This window comes from Marmota marmota, unplaced genomic scaffold (genome assembly GCF_001458135.2).
Source record: "Marmota marmota marmota unplaced genomic scaffold, marMar, whole genome shotgun sequence".
Classification (NCBI taxonomy): domain Eukaryota; kingdom Metazoa; phylum Chordata; class Mammalia; order Rodentia; family Sciuridae; genus Marmota; species Marmota marmota.
The window spans coordinates 18,643,509-18,662,550 of record NW_026000108.1 but is presented as its reverse complement, the minus strand read 5'-3'; the positions used below and the strand labels follow the sequence as shown (position 1 = coordinate 18,662,550).

Sequence of the window (19,042 nt, the reverse complement as noted above, 5' to 3'; positions counted from 1 at the left end):
GCCTGGAAGATCCTATAGCACATGTGGACACACAGGGGCGCAGGATCAAGGTGGATGTGGATGCCCCCCTCCCCCACTCCTCAGACCAGGTCCCCTCGTGTCATTTTGGGTGGCTGTGGGGTGATCCCTGAGTCAGCAAGGGCTAGGCAGGATTTTCTCAGTCTGTGGCTGTGAGAGTGGGCTCCAAGGACTCAGAGGGGTACCCGCTTCCCCCTTTGGGTTCCTGGTAACCTCGGTGCCAATGGACCAGCTCCAGCTGTCTGTCTGTCCCCAGGGAGAGGGAGGAACCAGGGTCATCATCACGCCAGTGTCTGCTGCTTCTCATTCTCTCTACATCTCAGCTCTCCTGTTTTTGGTTTAGGGGTTTGTTTGCTTTGTGGTGTCGGAAGCTATGTGTGTTCCAACCTGTTCTCTCTCTCCCTACACACGCACACACACACACACACACACACACACACACACACTCTGCTGCTACTGACAACTCCATAGAGACTAAAAGTGTTTACAGAACTGTGAGGCAGCCCCTCCAAGAAACTGTCTCATGGGTCCCCTTAGCTGTGACAGGCAGACCTCTAGGACTCCTCTGGGCAGTGGGGCCTCCACAGCCAGGATGCTCAGAAGGAGACAGGAGCATGCACTGCCAGTCAGTGTTGGGAGGGTGGAAATTGATGCACCTTTTGGAGAGCAGTTTGACAGTTGAAGCCCCAAAGCCTTAAAAAATATTCACAACATTTGCCCCAGCAATTCCTGTATTTATGAACATTGCCAGATGGTTCCAAAACAAGTTATTTGACAATATGTTAAAGGAAACATGTTATTTGACAATAATGAAAAACTAGAAATAACTGCTATGTCCAACAGCAGGGGATTAGCTAAATAAAATACGGTGCATCCATGCTTTGGAATACTGTGTAGTATTTTAAAAAATCAAATTGTAGAAATGTTTACATACAACAGAGAAGTCAAGAGAAAAAGGTATGTGTGTAGTATAAGTTCCAATATTTTAAAATAAGCATATTTGAATTCGTGTATGGATTAAAGAAATCTATCAAGATATTCTCATTGTATGTTTGTAGTACAAGTGGTTTTTATTTTCTTCATCATACCTTTTGGTACTTAGGAGTCACAGAATACTGGATTGGAACCCCAGACTCCACGACATACTAGCTGTGTGACTTTGTGTAAATTGGTGAATTTCACTGTCTGTTTCATCCTTTGTAAAATGGGGATGTTGATGACAAGAATTGTACCTTCCTCAAATGGTAATTGGGACAATCAAATAAGTAAATACACACAAAAGTGCTTAGAATGTAGTGCCTAGTTGTAAATACCCACTTTGTTAGTTCTACTTATTATTATTTTTTACATTTTGTTTTGCTGAACATTTAACACTTTTTATTCATAAAAAAAAATGCCCTAGTTTTAAACTGAGAAAAGGGGTCAGGCTCTTGGATGGAGTGTAGAACAGTGAAAGAGAATCGTAAATACCACTCTATTACCCACCGTCTGCCCTCAGAGTTAATCCTCAGGATGGACGTTGGGTAATTAATCCTTATAGTTTACAGACCAAATTCATTTGGGTCCAAATTACCTAGCAAATTAAGGGAAAGAAAGAACTTTAAAAAAATTTTTTTTGGTACTGAGGGTTGAAACCAGGGGCACTCACCACTGAGCTTTATCCCCAGTCCCTTTTATTTCTATTTATTTTGAGACAGGGTCTTGCTAAGTTGTTGAGGGTCTCTCTGAGTTGCAGAGACTGACCTCAAACTTGAGATCCTCCTGCCTCTGCCTCCCCAGTCATGAACGACGGGCCTGTGCCATCACCACGCCTTCCAGGAAATAGCTTCATGGAATGATGAGACGGAGGGTGGGAAACCCTTGAGACTTGTTGGTCCTCCTGCTGGTTGGCTTCTGGATGGGGAAGTGGGGAGGTCCAGGTACAGTGGGGAACAGGACCGGGGGTGTGACCCAGAGAGGAGAGTCCCTGTGGAGCACGGCCCCCTTTTCCATCAAACGCCTGACCTTGACCCCGGGGACCTTGCCCATTGTGCGGGTGTCTGCACAGTGCCCGCTGTGGGCGAGCACTGGGGGTAGGGTCGTTTGACCACCAAGAAGGTTGCTTCTGGTGTAGGGTGAAGATGGTACCAGTTGTGACGCCCCTCCATGCTGCCCTGCTGTGCTAACACTCAGGGTGAGCTGTCCTCTGGTTCTCAAGGTCAGCTCCGCGGCTGCCTTCCTCTCCGTGTACCCATGAGGGCTGGAGCCCCAGAGCTGAGTTCCCTGGCCCAGGGTCAGACCTTACCGCCTTGTGCCTGGGGTTTGAACCCAAGGCCACCTGCTGTGGAGGCTGAGGTCTAACACCCACCACCTCCCTGGTCTTCTAGAGTCTGCATGGCTTCCTGGGAACTTCTGCCTTCAGGCCTGACCCCTGCTTTTCACCCTGCATTACTACCCAGGGGAGCAGCCGTTCCCTTGCCCACTTCTGCCAGTCGAGAAAGACTTTTTCTTCTTAAGGATAAAATATGTATATACATATATTTATTTTAAATATTATTTAAATATATATTTATTTTAAATATTTTCATCAACACATAAAAATTGTAACTATTCATCACATATGAGATATTTGGAAATACGCATTCACTGTGGACTAGTCCCATTAAGCTAATTAACGTATAATTATTGACTAACACCAAACACTTCTCCCATGTGCTAGTGAATTTCCTGAGTCGGATGCCTGCCTCTACAGACTGGCAGGCCCTAACCACCTCACATGCCCATTTCCATGGTGGCACATTTTTAAAAGATTTTTTAAAATTCTTGTTTTTTTTTTTTTTTAGTCTGAGGTGGTGGCACATTCTGGTAATTTCGGCAACTGGGGTTGGGGGAGCTGAGGCAGAAGGATTGATTGCAAGTTCGAGGCCAGCCTCAGCAACTTAGTGAGGCCCTAAGGATTTCATGAGACCTTATCTCAAAATAAAACATAAAAGAAGGACTGGGGGTGTGGCTCAGTGGTCAGGCTACCTTGGGTTCATTCCTTGGTACTAAAAAAAAAAAAAAAAATTATATTTTAAATTGTGGCAAAATACACATAACATAAAATTTACCATCTTAACCCTTTTAGTGTACTTATTTCATAGGGTCAGATACATTCCAGTGATCCCTAGAACTCTTTTCACCTGTACCCACCATACAGCGACTTTGATTCCTCAGCCCAGTCTTCCCTCTCCCTCTCCTCGTCTCGGCTGCTCTGAGCACCTCCTATGTGGAGTCAAGCAGCATCTGTCCTTTCATGCCTGGCTGGTTTCACTTAGCACTTGGTCTTCAAGGTCCATGTGGTAGAATGTGTCAGAGTTCCCCCTCCTTTTTAGGGCTGAGTAATATTCCATTGTATGTGTCAGCCACACCTTGTCTGTCCCTTCATCCATCATGGACGCTGGAGCTGCTTCTGCTTTTCCGCTGTCATGGAGAATGACGCTGTGAGCGTGGGTGTCTGGGATGGGGCTGCTCAACAGGAATTTTTTTGTCACAGTTTGGGAGGCTGAGGCATCCAGGATGAAGGCCCTGGCAGATTCTATGTTATAGCAGGTGGTCTGATTGCTGTACCCTCACATGGTGGGAGGCCAGAAGAAGTTCTCTGGGCCTCTTTTATAGGGGCGTTACTCACCTCCCCCAAACCCCACTTTCTAACACCATCACCTTGGAGATAGGATCCAACACAGGAATGTGGGGGACACCAATAGCTTTTGGTGCAGCTCCCTCTGAGGGCTTGCTTCCATTCTTGGGGTGCATGTCAGGAGGAGGAACTTCGGGGTCCCGTGGTCATTCTGCGTAAGTCTCCAGGGGGAGCTGTCGAGCTGCTTCCCACAGTGGCTGTCCACAGGTCCCGCGGTCATCTGGAGGTGCCAGGCTAACCTGTCGGTCTCCCTCCTCTCTCGGGGCACAGGCCAGTCCATCGTGGGCTGCAAGGCCATCCTGATCGAGGACCAGGTCTTCGTGGTGGTGGCCCAGCTCTTCGGCGGCTCCCACATTTACAAATACGACGAGAGCTGGACCAAGTTCGTCAAGTTCCAGGACATAGAGGTCTCGCGCATCTCCAAGCCCAATGACATCGAGCTGTTCCAGATCGACGCGGAGACGTTCTTCATCATCGCGGACAGCTCCAAGGCCGGCCTGTCCACCGTGTACAAGTGGAACAGCAAGGGCTTCTACTCCTACCAGTCGGTGCACGAGTGGTTCCGCGACACGGACGCCGAGTTCGTGGACATCGATGGCAAGTCGCACCTCATCCTGTCCAGCCGCTCCCAGGTCCCCATCATCCTCCAGTGGAATAAAAGCTCCAAGAAGTTCGTCCCCCACGGTGACATCCCCAACATGGAGGACGTGCTGGCTGTGAAGAGCTTCAGGATGCAGAACACGCTCTACCTGTCCCTCACCCGCTTCATCGGGGACTCCCGGGTCATGAGGTGGAACAGCAAGCAGTTCGTGGAGATCCAGGCGCTCCCCTCCCGAGGGGCCATGACCCTGCAGCCCTTCTCCTTTAAAGAGAACCACTACCTGGCGCTGGGCAGCGACTACACCTTCTCACAGATCTACCAGTGGGATAAGGAGAAGCAGCTGTTCAAAAAGTTCAAGGAGATCTACGTGCAGGCCCCTCGTTCCTTCACCGCCGTCTCCACCGACAGGAGGGATTTCTTTTTTGCATCCAGTTTCAAAGGGAAAACAAAGATTTTTGAACACATCATTGTTGACTTAAGTTTGTGAAGGGTGACGGGTGGGTTTAAAAGACTTGAAGTGTGAGCCCTCAGAAGAGAGGACCGGGAAGAAATAATAAAATACAATAAGCCGGGCTCAGAGCTCTGAAATGACAATCTCAATTGCACTGGGGAAAGAGTTAGAAGTTTTCCAACTTTCAGGACTCACATTTTAATCAGGGATTGCATTTATTGGCTAACCGCATGAGATGCCCATTCTACCATTTAAAAAGACATCTCAAAACCTGTAATTTCTGAGAGTACAGCATATCCTCTTGCCATTTAGAAAGTAATGTGCTTTTTTTTCCCTTTCTTTTTAATGAGGAAGGAGAAAATGGAACAAGACGGGATAGCTCTTACAGCAAAATTAAAAAAAAAAAAAAAAAGGAAAAACAAAAAGAAAAGGAAAACCAAACCCATGGACCCTTCTCATTTCATTTCAGCAATCTTTTTGGTAAGAACTGTTAAAGCCAAAGTCAGCTGAAAAGATTTGCTGATGATTAGTTTAAAAATCTTAAACCACTCAGCAGTGCTATTTTGAGCCATCCTAGTTTCCTGAAAGGATCGCCCAGCCTTCCCGCGTCCTCGTGCATTCCAGAACCTTGGCTCTTTGTTGGCTTATACCGCGGGATATTTATCCTGGGTGTGTTCACAGTGTAAAGCTGAACATTGCTTGCTCTGCCGCAGAGACAACGTCTGGCGACACCTGTCCAGGCCCAGCATGGGCTTCGGGCCCAGCAGTGAGACAGAGGACTTCCTCCCTCCCCTGGCGTGGTTCAAAGCTGACCCTTGTGGGGGCCGGAGCAATAATGCTTGCTTGATGTGCTCTGTGACTCCTCTGCTTCCCCGACCCCTCCTTTGTGTTGTGGGTAACTAGCAGACAGGCCAAAGACTGAAAGGTGCTTTTTACTCTGTCCTTTAGTGGGACGGAGCAGCTATTGCCATCTGATGTGCGTTTGGTAGAGTTTTTGAAGTGAGAATTTATGGAGTCCAAGGGGACTTTTCACAGATCTCGTTGTGCTTTGAAACCCAGAGGTGGCCCTTTGGTTTGTGCATGTCTTTGCCCTTTGGGCAACTTAATATTTCAAGTGATTGAGTAGCAGCCTGCCTACCTGCCCCCAGCCTACCTCCCTCCTCCTAGGACAGTCCTGCCCTGTTGAGTTGCTGGTCTCGATGCCCTGCTGAAGGTGCTGCAGCCATCAAATCACCAGCTGGGTGTTTATAATGGGAACGCACCCTCTTCTCCTAGTGCTTTAGCAAGGAGTCCCCTGGAGCCCCACACTCGGCAGAGGGCCACATTGGTGGTGGGACATCATGGACAGGCAGGACTTCCAGGCTGAGCAGGAGAGAGCAGCTAGAGCCAGACTAGCTGAATCCCATAGACAGGTCTGTGCTTGGGGACCAGGTGGCCTGTCTCAAACTGGCTTCTGGTGTGGATATCGGGGAAGCACATGGGTCTGCTTTTGTGGGAGTGTCCTAGGGGATGTTCTTCCTGGCTGCTTCTCTTCAGAGGGTAGGAGGTGGATGCTTTAGTCGGAGATTTGCAAAGAGTACCCCAGCAACTCCTTCTAGCCCTGAAATTCTCAATTGCAGGGTGGGATTAGGTTTTAATGATTATTGGCCACATCATGAGTAGGTGGATGTCTTGCCACAAATGTGAATGTGTTTGTTGTTTTTTGACTTTGAGCAACGCAGACTGAGCAGTCAATGGCACTCAGAGAATGAGACGCTGGTGTTGCATCAGCACTCTTGGGAACATTCTGGAACCGCAGGCCAAGGCTTGCAGCCCAGGAAGCCGGGGGTTTAGGGAACCAGCTCACCCACGGTCCAAAGTGTGGTTTTTGCAACTCTTCTACTAAATACCAAGCAAACAGAGGAAAGTGGTTTGTTTTCATTTTTGAACACAAAGCCCTTTTCTGCATTCTTTGCAGTCTTGTTTTATTTGAATGGCCTACAGATGCCCAGATCTCCACATCGCAGGCTGCAGGTGGGACAGCTCTGCTATTGCTCCAGCAGTGGCGACAGGCCAACTCTTCCCGGTGCATGGAACCCCTCAGACAGGCCAGGGTGGAGAAACAGGCCCTGGGCAAGCAGTAAGGGGCCACGGAGACAGTGCCCGCCTTTGTACCAGGTTGAAAGGATGTTCCAGGTTCCAGCCATTAGTTCATAGAAGAGGCAGATGGGACATCTTTCTGCAGTGCCACCTCAGCGTGGTAAAGCTGTGGACTGGGCACCTATACTCACCACACTGGGAACCATTGCTTAGCATTGGAGAACCAGGGAGCAGCAGGTGCTGGGCTTGGGGTGGGGGCTTGTTGAGTCCAGACGGGGCATCAGGAAGTAAAAGAAAGATCTCAAAGGTGGTGGGGGCAGGGTGTGAGAGGGTAGGTACCGTAATCCAATTTTCTTTTTCCTTTTTACAAAAGCTTATACAAGACTGGAGTCTGCAACCTGTAGTTCTAGGCTGTGGGAGGAGAGATTTGTTCTGGCTAAACTACCAAGGGAGCCTAGATGTTCTTGGCATAAGGTGGTAGAAGTTCTGCTTCGTTAATTTGACGGCCCCATCCCGAGAATCCCTGGAGTTTTAAGCAACTTCTGCGAGAAGCTTTTCTCCAGTAATAATGTAAAAAACAAACAAACAAAAAAAAACCCCACAAACAAGAACCAACCAAATGAGGCCCACAAAAGCCCAAAGCGGAGAGACACGTAGGAATGCCCCTCATGGAGGTGGCCGGAGGAGGGCCACTTGTCATCATGGGGTGGCCACCTGCTCAGTTTGTCTGTTCCTCATGATCTCTGTGGCTAGGCTACTGCACTGGTCCCTCCTCACAGCCATGTGGCTTTAAGGCCACCGCCTTAAAGTGGGGACTTGTCCCCAGACCCGTGGGGTGGAAAGTGGGTCTCCATAAAGACTTTAAAAACCCCTCAGAAGGGAAGAACACTGTGTTCATGAGCAGTGCACAAATCACCTTGCATTTCAGCAAAGCTTTATGTTTTTTCCATGTACATTCATAAATGATTCTTCAGCTTGGAGGGCAGGTGTTCTGATTTCAGAAAGAGGGACATAACACACAGAAGCTCAGAAGATTGCCTGCCTCTGGTTATCAGTAGTGAGGGGCAAAACTGGAAGTTTCCCTCTGACCGGCAGCATTCCATTTTTTTTTTTTTTAACTCTGTGACATTCTGCAATACCCTCCCCACAAAAGACCTTCATGTTATCATGATTGTGCAACAGCAGCACATTTGGATAAATAAGAAGTGTCACAAAATATCCATAAGCCAGAAAGAACACCATACCCCACAGACACCGCCCATCCGCTGGTTCTTTTTAACAATGAACAAGCTTCGTGGAACTGCTATAACAGGAATGGCCCCATTCTTGAAAGTCTTCCAGAAACTTCCGAGAGTCTTCTGTTGTCCTGGAGGATCTCATTTTGGCATGGTGGTGTCTCCTCCCACGTCGCTGTGGGCGGAGGCTGAGGTTTGGACATAGTCTGCTTCTTGTCACACCATCCACCAGATAAACAAGAGGAGTTTGGTGAGAGAAAAATTAAAAACCCAAATGTTGTTCTGGGCCCTCGTCAGCCTTTAGGGAGCTCACTGAAAATGACAGAGTTGCGTTTTTTCCTCCCCATGGAGTGAAATGCTGGGTATTTTTAGGAAAGAAATCAATGTGGGGTGCAGAAGGTTTGGCTGCCAGGAGCGCTCACGATGGAAATTTCTCTGGCAAGCGGTAAAATGAGAGACGAGGTGCTCAGGAGGAGAGTCTGCTTGCAGGCCGCCTAAAGAAAATCTCTGCAGCAGGCTTTCTGCTTCTGCAGCGTCTCAGCTGCAGAGTTATCAGCTCCTCGTTCACAGCTTTGGAAGGCAGCTCTTTAGTTAGACAGTGGCCAGGGATTCCACTCAACAGGGCACTGGGGTGGAAAGTGCGCTGCCCAGGACATCTGCAGGCTGGGTTCAGGCTAGTTGCAGATGCCACGGGAAAGGTGGTCCATATTTGGGGACCACGGAGAGGCAACAGGAAGAAATTCAGGGCAGATGGCCTTGAAGGAAAGTATCTTGGGAAAATAGAAACAAACCTGAAAGAAAAAAATTCTCATGATTTCCTTTTCCTCAGCCAGGCAAGCAGAGGGTAGGATGACCAGGCCAATGAACAGCGTCCCAATGGTTACTGAAGATCACCCATTGTGATGCTGATTAAAATAAGAATCACATTGTAAGGCTTCTGAGATCTACACAGAGCGACTGTACTCCATGGCTTGGGTCAGAATCCACCTTTTTCTAGTAGGTAACTATGCATTCCCTATTCATCCTTTTGACTATCAAGAATGTATAAGAACTGTGATAAAATAGACCAATATGCCATTTGATACTGTTTTATGTATTTTAAATGCATAACTTAGGTAACATAAGAATAGTTTATATGCATATGAAAGTAAGTTTTGCAGTATGCAGGCAACAATGGATACATTTTAAGGCTGTATCTATATTTAGCTCTTTTTGGTAAATAGAGTTAACAAATGATATGCCTCTTAATTCAATCTATTCTGTAATCCTATGAATAAAAAGTAGTTCATGCCTGATACAGCTTTGATCTCTGGTCTTCTTGAATGTGGATGTGTCCATCTGAGTCATCGAGTTGATGAACAGGTGGGATAGGGTATGGGGGTGGGAGGGGACAGTAATGTGTTTGTGGTGACTTCCTATTTAAATGGGAGATGGACACCACAGGGGCCGTTTTTCTTCTTCTTTTGGAAATACAAAATTCACAAAAGTCACTAAAAATTCCCTGAGGAACCCCATAGTGCACCTCCACCCCCACCTGCTCCTTGGACTCGTGATCTTGAAGGGTAGAATGAGATCTCTAGGAACCTTTGGGTCCCTTCAGATTCTGCCTGATAATAGGAAGTAAGACCACAAGATCTCAGGGGGTGGCACCAAACCCTGAACTCCTCGAGGGCAGGACCTTTGACTTATCCTCTGCATGTCTGGGATCTAACCTGGCACATAGTAGGTACACAGAAATGGTTGCCCCACATATCTTAATCTAAGACCTTTTGAGTTTAATTGGACAAAGGAAGGGTTAAGACCCCAAATCACAGGTGAGTGTACCTACTGTGTGCCAAGTACGTTGATGTGCTGTGGGGCTAAAAGCCCAAGAACAGAGCTCTGGACCTCATGGGACTTACCATGTTGTTAAGAAAGTTACAGTTAGGCTGGGGTTGGCTCAGTGGTAGAGAGCTTATGTAACACATGTGAGGCCCTGGGTTTGATCCTCAGTACCACATAAAAATAAATAAAATAAAGCTATTGTGCCTAACTACAATATATTAGAAGAAGGAGGAGGAGAAGAAGAAGGTCACAATTACACAAAAGCTCTGGTCAACAATACAATCTCTAGATAAAATTCTACATCATAGAGCTCTGTGTGATATTTAGGATTGATGACCAAATACCGAGTGACCGGTCTGACATAGCAGATTGTTGTTTTCTGTTGCTATGTGAGAGAGGACCACAGCACCTGTTCATTAGCTCCCATGTCCTGTGGTCAGGAGTCCAGCCTAGGCTTAGGGTCTTAGGGTCTTCTGCTCAAGATATCACGAGGCTGCCATCGACGGGTCAGGCTGTGTGTGATCACTTGGAGGTTCCACTAGGGGAAGGTCTGTTTTCCAGCCCATTCAGCTCTTGGTGGAATTGGTTTCTTTGTGACTGTGAGACTGGAGTCCCTGTTTTCTTGGGGGCTGTTGGTTGAGGCCTCTTGTGGCTCCTGGAGGCCACCTAGTTCCTTGCCATGTGGCTTTTCCACCAGTCCTCTGACCACTGACTGTAGCCCCCTCAGGTCATCAGCAGCCCTGGAAGTGTTACCCTGTCCCCTTTGCCCTGCTCAAGGGAGGGCATTTGTCACACCTATTCATGGGTTGGGAGGTGCGTTCACTGCAGACACCAACCCCACAGGTGGGATGCCAGCTGCTCAGAGAAGTCCCGCCTGCCCACAGCCCCGCCCAAGGACCCAGCAGAACAGGAGCCATGAAGGCAAGTCACAAATTCCCAGGAGAAAGGGTCACCTCAGCCAGAGGGAAGGGCTGGTTCCTTCCTGTTCTTGTTTCCCCATTAAACCACTGCTCTGTGTTTGTGGAGAAGTTCACAAAAGAACTAGACTTTCCGGAATTTCCTCTGAAGTCAGGGGCTCATTAAGGCTGAGGCTGATCTCAGTGCATTTGTCTGGGAACTGGAGTGCTCTGTGGGGTCACCCAGCCCCAACTAAGGCAGGGACCCATACTTACTTTCTCAGGGAGCTAATTGAGGCCTCACTGTCTGAGAAGAATGGGAGGCACCAGTAACCTGTCCCCTTCCTTGATCCTCTGTCCTTGCCATTGGTTTCTTACCTGTCTCACCGACAGGACAACCTTCAGCCAACTGGGTCTAATTGGCACAAATTGCTGTCCCCAGCAAATTGGTAGCAGAGGGGAGACGAGAGGCCCTGGACGAGCCCCCACCTCCTGGCCTCTCCTCCAGGAAGCCTCTTGTTAAACGTGAACTTCTGTTCCCACCTCAGGGACGGAAAGACTGCCCCAGATTCCCCCACTCACATGTGCCATCTACACCTCAGGGCACACTTCTGCAGGTGTCCCAGGAGACTTCCGGAAGACAGGAAGGGAGGACAGCTAGGCTTCCTTCACGTTCCAAGAGAGGATTGCTAGGGCAGGGAGGGCAAGCCTAGCCACCGTGCCCACTGCACGCCATCCACCACCCAAAGTGACAGCATCTCTAGAGTTGCAGGGCCGAGAGATGATTCCAGGTGGTGTCACCTACTGTCGGTTCCACCATCTCCCAGTTTGCTTCCAAGGGCAGTGAGAGCCAAAGGGCACATGAAAATAGGAGCTGGGCTTCTGGAGACAGTGCTCTGGATACTTGTCCTGTCCTGGGCTACCCCTCTGCTGTGACTCACCCCCAGGGTCCTGTGTGGTTTTCTCATCATCCATCTAAGAATTCCGGACACACAGCAACTCCATAGTAGTTTTAAATTTCAACTTTACATCCTTTTCCTGCCCCTTTGGTTTATAGCATCTTGGCTCATAAATCATGTGAAAATGCAAATTAATTTTTTCATTTGATTTTTTTTTTTAGCTAATTCTAAGTACCCCCTAAGTGATCAGTGCTGTGTGAGTACAGAGAATGGGAACACCTTAACAGAGACAAAAGCATTTAAGAATCTTGAGGAACAGTGGTTTCTTGCTATTTCACGTGTGGCAGGAATTCTCAGGGAGGGTCAGTGTAACCGGAGTAAATACCAGGACCCACACTATCCAGTCTCACCACAGTGCAGCACTTAATGAAACAGCTCCAAACCTTGCAGTAAGTACAAGTGATTCTGGAAAAAGAGGGAAACCTGTTCCTAGCTGTCCAGGTGCTGCTCCTGATGTCGAGGATCCCCAAGCCCCCGGCCTTCCAGCAGCCTGCGTCCATCAGCAGCCCCCAGGCCTCATGCCTCACTCTTCCCCAGACTCTCTGAACGTCACCCTGCATCCGCTCTGGCCCCTTCCTTTTCGTACCTCAGCTTCCCCACGGCAGAGGGGAAGGCTCTCCAAATGCGCAGACACCTGTGTGTTATTCCTGCTATGGTCAATTTAGCAAATTTCAGGATCCTTCAGCCTGAGCTCCTCCCCTTTGAACCAAGTTACTTGTAGGGTTTTAATTTTGCTCACAGATTTCTTGGTGCTCCTCTCATCAAGAGGTGGAGGCCAATTTCCCACCCCTGGAGTGTGAGCCGTGCTTGGTGACTCCCTGTGAAGGTGAAGCAGAAGGCAGAAGTGCAGGGCTGAGCCTTCCTGGAATAGCCCTCAGAAGGCATTTGGGTGGGCGTGGTGAGGCACGCCTGTAATCCCAGCAGCTCAAGCAGCTGAGGCAGGAGGATCTTGAGTTCAAAGCCAGCCTCAGCAATGGCAAGATGCTAAGCAACTCAATGAGACCCTGTCTCTAAATAAAATGCAAAATAGGACTGGTGTTGGGAGTCTTCAGTAGGTGAGTTCCCCTATAGGGTATCCAACTTCAGATGGGCTACGCAGGGGCTTTGACTGTGATCGTCCTGCAAACCTCTGATGCCCAATCTGGAGGAGAGAACACACCCCACCACGACCTTCACAGTCACGGTGGACTCTCTGGAACCCGGTTCATGAGCAAGAGGTACTGAGGGGTGGAAGAATAGGCACTCCCTTCTCCCCCCACCCTCTTAACCACCCTTGTCCCTCTCCTGACCTATGAGGGCCTCTTCTTCCCTCTCTTCAGACTCCCCCTTATTAAATTCTGCACACAAGATTGGCCTTACTATCAATTAGACAATCAAAGTCAATGGCCCCCAGGAGGATCCCTAGATCCCGAAATTCTCAGAGATCTGTTTGACTTCTGTGAGTGCTCGAAAAAGTGGAAGGAGATCCCCTATGTTGAGGCTTTTTCTCTTCTTCATTCTCACCCCGACCTATCCGGCAGATGAACCCCCTTTCTACCGACTTCCCCCCTCGGCTCTGTCTAGCCCCTCAGGTGCTCCCCCTGACTCGGCCGACACCTTTAGTTCCCCCCAGACTAGGTCCCGCCCCTAGTCCCACAAACCATGGCCCCTTTAAGAGAGGTTGCTGGACCTGAGGGCATTATCCGGGTACATGTCCCATTCTCTATGAATGACCTCACACAACTCGAGTGAAGGTTGGGCTCATTCACCACAGAAGAGAGTTTCAAAGGGTCCTCCAGGTTTATAGCCTGGCTAATACTGGTTAATACTCTCCTTCTTGAGGAACGTACCAGAGCCCATGCAGATGAAACTCACCGAGTTAATTGCAATCACCCTCTGGGGCCACTTGCTGCCCCAGATCAAACTCCCGGCTGGGATTATAATACACAAGCTGGCATACAGAGTAGGGACCGATTCTCTGCATGTATTATTGCTGGGCTCAAAACAGCGGCACGTAAGGCTGTCAATTTCCAACAATTACAAGAGACCCCACTGGGATTTCTGGATCGGCTTATGAAAGCCCTTCAGACTAAACTAGATCCCCAAATCCCAGATGGCCATCATGTCCTTATGACATATTTCCTCTCGCAGAGCTACCCCGACATCTGGGCCAAACTAGAAAATCTCGAACAAGGGCCTGCCACCCCCCAGACTGATCTCTTGGCGGTAGCCTTTAAGGTTTTTATGCTCACCCAGGCCCTGCAGGGTGCTTCCTTGGGTCGCTGCCCATCACCGAAAACCCCCCTGGGTGCCTGCTTCAAGTGTGGCAAGGAGGGACATTGGGCCAGGGCATGCCCCGCACCACGCACTCCGCGTACCCCATGCCCTAAATGTCAACAACAAGGTCACTGGGGCTCTGACTTTCCTAGATCCTGTAGGAGGCCTATGGCCAGGGAACTCTCCGACCTTCTGGGCATGGTAATCGAAGATTGATGGTGCCTTGGGTCCTTGTCCCCGGCTGTAACAATCAATAGACAGGAACCCAGGGTGCAGATTCAGGTGGATGGACGCAAGGTTGACTTTCTTCTTGACACCGGGGCTACCTTCTCAGTCCTGACAAGAGTTCTGGGGGCAAACCGTGCCGTCCACCTCTCCTATTGTCGGGGTAGGAGGAAAGACCATCTATCCAAGAAAGACTCCCCTATTACTCTGTTCCATAGACAACTTCCCATTCTCTCAGACGTTCCTAGTTATGCCCCAATGTCCAGTTCCTTTGCTCGGCCGAGATATTCTCTCTAAATTCAATACAACAATCAACATCTGGGCTCCTGGCATCAGTCAGGCCCCAAAATTGACCTGTTCATCTTTTCTGGTCCTTTTGGCAGAAGATTGGCCATTCTGCTCCATTTGTGAGGCTGACATGAAATACCATACTAACCTGGTTGACCCGATTGTATGGGATACCCACACCCCCTCCACCATTTCCTGCCCACCAGTTAACATTCATCTCAAAGATCCTAACACCTTCCCCAATCAGGCTCAATACCCCCTGTCCACAAAAGCTCTTCTGGGCCTACAACCTATTATTCAGGACCTTCTTAGCAAGGGGTACCTCCATCCTGCTCATTCCCCTTGCAATACTCCCATACTAGCTGTAAAAAAGCCCAATGGGTCCTATCACTTAGTTCAGGACCTATGACTCATCAACACCTCCATTAGGCCCATACATCCTTTGGTTCCCAACCCATACACCCTGCTGTCTCAGATCCCCCACACTGCCACCCACTTCTCGGTCATAGATTTAAAGGATGCTTTCTTCTCTATTCCCCTTGCCCCCAAATCACAAGATCTTTTTGCCTTTACCTGGACAGATCCCACCACCAGACATTCTCGATAACTAACCTGGACTGTCCTTCCTTAGGGATTTCGAGATAGTCCACACCTCTTTGGACAAATCTTGGCCTGTGACCTCCAAACTTTTCACCCTCAGTGCCCCGAATCCACCCTCTTGCAATATTAAAGCACCCCACCACAGCCTTTAAGGCTACGGTGGTCCTCAGGGACTCCTTCCTTGGGCAGATTCGAAAGTCCTAGTCCTCTCACCTTTAAGACTCGGCTGCTAGAGAGACGCTTACCCTCCCCTTCCTCTCCTCTCTTTCCGGACCTGAGAGTATCCGGCCTCTCCAGGAGGGGTCCCGAAAAGCCTTGGTCAAGATCTCCCATGGCTCCGGCTCCGTCCAGGACAAGAGCTTCAACTGTCAGGATTCGGTGATGACCAATCTCTGCAGCTCGAACCTGCTACTTAGGCACTCCTGATTTTTTGGATATAGCAGGGACGCCCCTTTTGCCAATAAATTAGTTTCCTCCTTCTCTGTGTCCTCTTCCCTCCTCCTTACATGGGTAATGTGTCCTCTCTGCCAGTTGACTCTCCCATATAATGCCTCTTGGATCAAATATAGCACCCAGGCCTGACCCACTTATCCTTTAGACAATCAAAGCAGATGGCCTCTTTTGGGTCCCTGGATCCCTCCATTCTAAGGGATCTCTACAATTACTGTGAGCATTCAAAAAATGGGTAGAGATCGCTTATCTCCAGGCTTTCTTCTTGCTCCGATCCAATCCTGCTCTCTGCACCTCTTGTAAACCTCTACAAATTCTTCTAGCCTGTCCAAAGGGCGCTCAACAGATGACACAGTTCTCCTACTTAATTTCTTGGCTTTAAAGGGATATTGGGCCTCTCCACAAAAAGCCCAAATAGCATGTATCTAGGGTTCTCTATCCCTCAAGGGAAAAAGGCCATTACAGTAGACAGAAAACAGCTTATTGTGTCTATACCTACACCAAAGACCAAAGATGACTCTCCTTCTTGGGTTTGGCTGGGTACTTCAGGGCCTGGATTACTTTTGAATTTCTCCCTCCTCGCCAGGCTGCTATATAATCTAGCTAAGGGCCCCCAAGATGAACCCCTACCCTCAGCGGTAGGGAAGCCCTTTACAAAAAGACCCTTCTCTGGGCACCGCCCTGCATCTCCCCGACCTCTCCCAACCCTTCACCCTCTATGTACATGGGTCAGGAATATGGCCCCACATTTGCACCAGTGGCCTACCTATCCAAACAGCTCGACCCCACCATCAGGGGCTGGCCCCCATGCCTCAGAGCCCTAGCAGCGGCCTCCAGAAAGAAGCTCACAAGCTTACCTTTGGCTCCCCGGTAACCATCTCATCTCCTGACCAACTAAAGGATTTCCTCACTTACAAGGGGCTACAGTCACTTCCTCTTTCCAGGGTTCTATCCCTCCTTGTCTCATTCCTTGAAAATCCCTCCAACTCTTTTCAGTCCTGCTCCCATCTTCTCCCTCACAAGATCCCGTCCACAAATGCCTGGAGGTATTAGAGACGATTTTACCCTGCCCTACCACCATTTCTGAGGGACCCCTGCCCTCTTTGGACCTCATCTGGTTCTCAGATGGTAGCTCCTTTATACATAAAGGGGTTAAAGTGGCAGGATATGCTGTCATTTCCCTCTCATCCATCATGGAGGCAAAACCTCTCCTACCCAATACCATCAACCAACAAGCTGAACTCATAGCTGCCACAAGGGCATGTGAGCTAGCGGAGGGAAAAACCCTCTCCCTATATAATAAGTCTTCCATATCCTGATCTCCCACGCAGCCATTTGGAAAGAAAGGGGGCTATTGACCACCAGAGGGACGGCAGTCATTAATTCCACACACTTATTTCTGGCCTACTACGAGCCTCCAGGCTGCCTTCCCAACTGGGAATGATCCATTGCAAGGCCCACCAAACTGACTCCTCCCTTACTACTATCAGGAATTCCAAGGCCGATCAAGCAGCTTGATCAGCCGCCCTACAGAGCTTTACCTCCTCTCCGCTTCTCTTTGTTACCCCCCGGGGATTGGCCCAAAGATCCCCAGCGACTCTTCCAGTTTCTTCACTCTCTATTCCATTCTAGTCCACAGAGTCTCACTACTTTCTTTCACTCCTTTTTCACCCTTTCCCCACGCGATAAGACCCTCCTACAACAGATCACTTCCGCTTGTCAGATCTGCCACAGAACCAATACCAATACTCCATTAAAACCTAAACCTTTCCCTTCTCCTCAGGCCCGCGGTCATACCCCGGCCGAAGACTGGCAGATTGATTTCACCAACATGCCCCGAGGAATAAAACATAAAATATCTTCTTGTATTGGTAGATACTTTTTCGGGATGGGTTGAAGCCTTTCCCACTTCTAACAAACGGGCCTCTATGGTAGTTGATCGGTTGCTTACTCACATAATCCCCCATTTCGGGATGCCCACTTCTATCCAATCAGACAATGGCCCAGAATTCACCTCGCAGACAACTCAGGGACTGGCTCATGTGCTATCACTCCCTAGGCATTTCCATTGCCCTTACTGCCCCCAGGCTTCCGGAAAGGTTGAAAAGGACCAATCGGTCCCTTAAAGAGACCCTCACCAAGCTCACCATGGAATTAAGCCTGGACTGGGTAAAGGTGCTCCCCTTGGCTTTATTGCACATTAGGGCCTTGCCAAAGAAGCTTTCTAATCTCTCACCTTTCAAAGTCATGTATGGCCGTCCCCTCGTTCCTTCCAGACTGCCTACAGAACCCCTACCCATCTCCGAAACCTATGCCCTGTCCCTCCTCTTCCATCTACGCTCTGAACTCTGGCGCTGTCAAGATTGGCTCCTTCCTGACCCCAGTCTCTTTCAAAACCCTACCTCCTCAACACCTAGTCAACTTGTTTACTATTGCTCACCGGGGGAAAAGCCCCCCTCTAAAACCAAAACGGGAGGGTCCTGCTCAGGTGATTATGTGCACTCCCTTGGCGGCCAAACTCAAACTACCTAATAACCAACTTACCCCGTGCATTCATATTTCCAGGCTTAAGCCCGGCACTCCTACACCTTCATCAGAAGAGCCAACAATCGTCACCTGTCATTAAGTACTCTTGTCAATGCTCTCCCTCATTTCTGGCCCCTCTTGGGTCCTCTCTTCGCCCAATGTCTGAAGATTCAAGGCAAGTGACCCTAAGGGCCCCCTCCAGCCAGACACCCCCCAACTTGCTTGAATCTGGCCGGTAGTGGGACTGTTGTGTGTTGTCCTTCTGACAAACCACTTAGGTGTCCAGAGTATGGTGACCCCTGAATAAGTGTGATCACAAGAGAGCACTTTACCAGTTGCCTTCTGGGCCTAAGGAGGAACATGTGTGTTTTGTTTACCCTCTCAGTTTTGTAAGAATTTCAAGTATCAGTATTTAAAGTTGAGGTGTTTCACATAAAACCTGGAGAGATCTGACTGCTCTCAAAGGGAAATATGATAACAATGGGCCACCATCTTCCCTTTGCTGCCTTCAAGAAAGGCAAAGAGAGAACCAAGCTGGTACACCCAGGTAGGAGAAAGTTTGAAGAGCAGCCTTAATAGAGAGGGGAGGGAGCTAGATTGGAGAAGAGTGGAATTGAGGGTGTTAGGTGCAGGACAGGCTGGTCTCCAGGGCCTGCAGGGCATGCCAACAAAGTTAGCTGCAGAATGACCTGGCCTCTCAAACCCTCTGTCTGGTTCTATATCACCTGTTTGCTTCAAGCCCAAACACCCAAGCCCCCGCTCATGGCTGAACACTTAACCCCCCTTGGGCCAACAAGGCAGCTTGCAGACCCAGAGACCCCATTGGATTTGGGCTATAAAAACAAAAACTCCCTGTGCCTGTTCCTTCCCCCTATCATAAAGTTCATTCAGACTCAGGTGGGTAAAATTTCTAATCAAGCTTTTAACTAGCTTCTCCTCAGGAATTACCAACTCCTGGCTACTGTTGATACCGCCA

The 19,042-nt window shown here is 49.1% G+C and overlaps 1 protein-coding gene across 1 annotated transcript in view; it reads left to right on the top strand.

Moving 5' to 3' along the window:
- Lgi2 (leucine rich repeat LGI family member 2) overlaps positions 1 to 9,337 on the top strand; it is a 28,661-nt gene extending 19,324 nt beyond the window's left edge. The window contains exon 8 of the mRNA XM_048783974.1: positions 3,947 to 9,337. Coding sequence (XP_048639931.1) covers positions 3,947 to 4,764 — 818 coding nt within the window. The 3' untranslated portion in view covers positions 4,765 to 9,337. The remainder of the gene's footprint in view (positions 1 to 3,946) is intronic.
- The last annotated feature ends 9,705 nt before the right edge of the window (positions 9,338 to 19,042 follow it).